Source organism: Colobus angolensis, unplaced genomic scaffold (assembly GCF_000951035.1).
Source record: "Colobus angolensis palliatus isolate OR3802 unplaced genomic scaffold, Cang.pa_1.0 Scaffold124, whole genome shotgun sequence".
NCBI lineage: Eukaryota > Metazoa > Chordata > Mammalia > Primates > Cercopithecidae > Colobus > Colobus angolensis.
In genome coordinates, this window is record NW_012113586.1 from 960,465 (window position 1) to 965,754 (window position 5,290).

At 45.6% G+C, this 5,290-nt stretch overlaps 1 protein-coding gene across 1 annotated transcript in view; it reads right to left on the minus strand.

Moving 5' to 3' along the window:
- Positions 1-2,748: 2,748 nt before the first annotated feature.
- LOC105505264 (3 beta-hydroxysteroid dehydrogenase/Delta 5-->4-isomerase type 1) overlaps positions 2,749-5,290 on the minus strand; it is a 7,979-nt gene continuing 5,437 nt past the window's right edge. Inside the window, exon 4 of the mRNA XM_011933051.1 lies at positions 2,749-3,976. Within this exon, the coding sequence (XP_011788441.1) occupies positions 3,165-3,976 (812 nt within the window). The 3' untranslated portion in view covers positions 2,749-3,164. The remainder of the gene's footprint in view (positions 3,977-5,290) is intronic.

Genomic DNA, 5,290 nt, shown 5'->3' on the forward strand with positions numbered 1-5,290 from the left:
CTCAACTTCCCAGGCCAAGTGATTCTACTACCTCAGCCTTGGGAGTGGCTGGGACCACAGGTGCACACCACCAAGCCCTGACTGGCTTTTAATACATTTTTAATTTTGTAAAGATGGAGTCTCCCTGTGTTGCCCAGGGTGATCTTGAAATCCTAGGGTCAAGTGATTCTTCTGCCTTGGCCTCCCAGAATTCTGGGATTATAGACATGAGCCTTAGTGCCCAGCTATCTCTAACTTTGCTGTTAATGCTTGTTCCCCTGTCTCCCTGTCACAATCTCAAGTGCCACGCAGATTGCAGTTTTCTGCTGCCAGGCTGCATTGTCAAGGTCATCTCTACTAACCCAAAGCACATTCCAATTTCCAATGGATTTCAATTTCCATCTGCTCCCCTGAGATCCAGGCCACAGTTCTCAGTGCTCTCTATACCCAGCTGGTGCCCTGCCTCATTCCAGGGCCGGGAGTGCTCAGCTTTGGAAGTCAATGAAGTGGGCAGCAAGTTGTTCCATATCCCATGTTTCCCTCTGTTTAAGAAGTTTGAAAAAGGTATCATTGTACATGCTGCGTTCAAGCTGGCATTCCCATACATCTATTTGAAGAACGTTCAACACAAGTAAAAGGATTGACAGAGTTCAGTTCCTGGAGACCAGGGATTCACTGAAAGTAGTTCCATGCATTCTTTTATTCACTGAAGACAGTCCACTTAGATGCCTTTCTGGACCTACTATAGCTGAAGTAGGGAGTGGTTCTGCCTGGGTGTTCTGATACCATCTGTGAATGGCTGGCCTTCCCTGGGAACCAAGGCTGTGTCTCATTAGGAGCAGAGCCCCTGGGAAGTTCACCCCTCAGCTGAGTGGGCAAGTGCCAGGCATAGTGCTCAGTGCTAGGGAGACAGGCATGAGAGAGGTAGAGATGCTTACACATTCCAACACCATTTAAGGGTGAAGGTGAAGGCTGATTTTGTTCTCTGCCTGCCCAACCTGCTTGTGGTGAATTATTTTGCCAACTGTAAGTATGACTTTAGGAATTTTGGGCCGGGGGCTGCAGGGGGTGGGAGGTGGATAGGGGAAATGTCTTCATATCACGGTGTCACATGTTATGCTAGGGCAAGATGGTACGTTCAGCAAAAGCTCAGGCTGTGCTGGCTGGTGCTTTCATTCATTCCTTTGCCAGCTACCCTGCAGAGCCACCCAGGTGGAGAAAAGGGACCCAAAAGGGCCCTTTTCCAAGATTCCCCCACCCTCCTTTCCTTCCACTGCTATTTTGCATTAACATATAGACAGTGTGCATGCGTTTCAAGAGCTGGACAGATGCTGGCTCTTGCATTTTGTGCAGCACCGGGGAAGGATGGGTGTTCCATTTTCCATGTTACCCCACTGCCTGGGGCCACTCCCCCTGATGCTGGTGCTGATTATCTGACTCTTGGCATGTTAATGGTGGTGGAAACCTGTTCTTCTGGACCAGAATGTGTTTACCTTTTCCCTTCAGAATGAGTACTGAAACTATCTCTTTGCAGTAATCAAATTCAACTGATTAATATTCTGTAAATTTCGTGTGTGAGGAAGAAGCCATCTTGAAGTTGGATATGACTCTCATCATGACTGTGATACACACAGGTCCAGAGGGAGACAATTTTCCTCTCCCCATACTCTGGACCCACAGCAACCTCCTCACCCGCTTCAGTTCAGCTCTGTCACTGGTGCCCTGACAGTGGTTTTGTTTTTGTTTTTGTTTTGACTGTTGCTCCTTTGGTTGGTTAATGACTATGTTATCATTGAAGTCCCCAAGCTTGTCTTGACTGGTCTCCTCTCCTCAGGGAAATTGAGAAGAATGAGAGAGTCAATGATTTAAGGGGATTTGGAGGGAAGGAAAGAGGCTAAGGAGATGAAAGAATAAAGGAGGAAAGGATGTGATCTCAAGACAGAAGGAGAAAGAAGAGAGAGGGAGTTAAATCTGGGGATATGGGACAGTAGACTTCTACTTCTTGGGCTGAATAGAAAGCACATTTTGGTGGGATTTTTAAATTGTTCCCTTTACTTGCCCAGGAACACATGGTGTGGCTTCACTGTGTGATTTGAAAGGGTGAAATGCAAGGTTATGTATGATCAAAATGACTAACACACATATAGCCAGGTGTGTTCTAGAGACCTTCAAGGAAATCGGCACTGAAGGTGAAGGCTGTAGGCATTTTTGCTTCACTCACCCCTGCTCAGGGCCTTTTGGTAAGACATTCAAACCCTTCCAGATGCTCCCCAGGGATTCTCCTGGGTTCCAGAGAGTCTTCTGCATGGGATTGGGCAAGAAGGAGGTAACCCAAGGGAGATGGGTCTCTTCCAAATATTGGTACCCCATACTCCAGTGCCCCGCTGTACCACTGACAAGACCAGTTCAGGCTGCGTGAATCTGTGGAAAGTTAAATACTTTCAAGGCCAACTCCCTGGTAGCAGACATAGCCACTAATCAGTGTGACTGTGAACAAGTTTCCTCCGTGGTAAAATGGGATTAGTCACCCCCACCAGATAGGTTTCTGATGAGTATTAAATGAGATAATATATGTCATATGTAGGTCATGTTGTACATGCCTGAAAGTTAGTAGAGCTTATTCAGTCTTCATCCGCCCTTTCTGGCCCTCCTACTACTCTGCCCTCTCCCCAGCCCAGGTTTTATTCTACTCTTCTAAATTGGAGATGGCAACACCTGAAAAAGAAGGAGAAAGGAGGAAAGTATGTATTAACATAACTCACACCTCCCTCCATGTTAGACATTCAAACATTTATTGATCTTTTTATCAAACTATGTGAAGGAATGGAAGATTAAAAAGAAAGGAAATCATTTCTCATTTAAGAGGGGAAATGGAGCTATGGTAGTCAAAAGAGATAGTCAAGTTAAAAGAGATCCCAAATTGTTCAGAATCAGCTACTGAGATTTGGTAACAGCAAATCACATGGTCTTTCCTCTGGTATATGATTAAGATAGAAAGCTTCCTGTTGGGTGAGTGACTCCACAGGTTTTAATGACATGAGGAAGACAATAAGTTGGCCATTGGGTGAAAGGGAGGAGGCAGGACCTGGGCTTGTGCTCTTGTCACCTTCTGTATGAAGCCAGGAGGGTGGAGCTTGATGACATCTCCTAACAATACCCACATGCACATCTCTGTCATCCTTAAATCACTGAGTCTTGGACTTCAGGGTGTCCTTGTGCCGGTCCACAAGGGAACCAACCCACTCCACGGTTTTCTGCTTGGCTTCCTCCCAGCTGTAGAGCGGCTCATACGCCAGATCTCGCTGAGCCTTCTTGTAAGAGAAGGTGAACACGCTATTTGACAATGTCACCATGTGGCGGTTAAAGGGTGGTTGATAGGTGTAAATTGGCCTGAGCAGGAAGCTCACTATTTCCAGCAGGAAGCCAATCCAGTACATCAGGGATAAAGGAAGGCTCCATCTGGAATCAAGGCGGAGGCCGAACTCTTTGCTCAGGGTGTAATTAAGGTTATCATAGCTTTGGTGAGGCGTGTCATCTGAGATATAGTAGAACTGTCCTCGGACACTTGGGGCCTTCTTGGGGTCCCGCAGGGCCCTCATGGCCAGAATGTGGGCCCAGGCCACGTTGCCAACATAGACTGGGTTGACAGTGGAGAACTTGCCAACACTTGACAGGATTCCATTGTTGTTCAGGGCTTCATTTATACCAGCAGAAAGGAATTGGCTTCCTTCCCCATAGATATACATGGATCTTAAGGCACAAGTGTACAAGGTTCCGCCGTTTTTCAGAGTCCATCCATCAGCTGCCAGCACAGCCTTCTCAGCAAGCTTTTTGCTGTATGGGTATGGAGCAGACCATGTGTTTTCCAGAGGCTCTTCTTCATGGCCGTTCTGGATGATTTCCTTGTACGAGTTGGGTCCGGCTACCTCTATGCTACTGGTATAGATGAAGACTGGCACACTAGCTTGGACACAGGCCTCTAACAGGAGCTGGGTACCTGCCCACAAAGAGCATACTGTCAATGTCAGTATATATCCCTAAGAGGGGCCAACCAAAAGCACAGATCCATGTGCCCCACTCTCCACTGCCAAATATAGTGGTTGTAACAGACTGAGGGTACATTCTTCTGTGTCTCTGACTGAGATCGCGTCATACTACAGCCATAGGAAAAACACCAAAATGAAGAGGAACTGACATGTGGGTTTTGGAGGTAAGAATTTCTAGACTTTTGGGTTTCATGGACGTGTGTGTGTGTACTTTAACTTTGCAAAGGGACCTAGGGTTATCACTTTTTATTTTGCAAGTAACGGTATTGAAAAATTATAATTTGTAATCAGTAACATTGAAGTCAGATCATTTGAAATCTGAAAGATCGGGAGGCTATACTCTACGAATATGGACAGTTCCAGTCCTTAGGCAAAAATGGGCAGTTGAAGAATTCACATCACACACACACAGGTACACCATTGTATATGGGCAATATAAACTCTTCAATATATATGAAATTGCTGATACTTTTCTCATGTCACTGGGCTCTAATAAAACTTTGTCACAAGGACCATGCTGGAGTCATTGAGCAAACAGTGGGTTGTGGGGAGCTGCTGGAAACCCACACTCTTTTCCTGATTGTGGCTCCCTGGGAAAGCTGCTTCCCAATTCTGGCTGTGACTCTGTTCACCCAGTTATGTAAAGTGGAGGTGATAAACCTTCCTTTAAACCCTGCCCTGGCGTTTCCTGTGGAGCCTGGTGGAGGACTAGGGAGAGGAGTGTGCCCTCTGCTGGTAACACCTGCACTGGGAGGAGCTTGCAACCTTTCCTGAGCTGTGTAGAAGCAAAGCTCATGGAGGTATCCATAGTGCCTTCCCTTGAAGAAGGAAGGGATTTCCTAGGCAAAGGATCATTTTTGTTTACAAATTTTTGTATTCTTAGCCATTTTAATGTCTCTGTGCAATTTGAGTTTCTGAAAAGACAGCCTCATGTTTTCAAAAATTAATCTTGTGGCAGAGAAAATTTGCAGTTAGTTTACTTTCAAGGGGGAAATGACCAACATTTTGAAGTATTTTCTAAGCCTGGGAGTGGTAATGGTTCTAGCAAACAGATGCCTCTAACGCTTCCCCTGTCATTTCATATCCCTTCCTTTTGGGAGCTGTTAAGGGTAGTAATTAACATGAAAAAATGGTTACTCTTAGCACCCTCTTTGCACAGTAGGGGTACCTAGAGGTATGGGTAAGTAGAAACTGGAAGTTGTTTTTGTTTTCTTTCTTTCTTTCTTTCTTTCTTTCTTTCTTTCTTTCTTTCTTTCTTTCTTTCT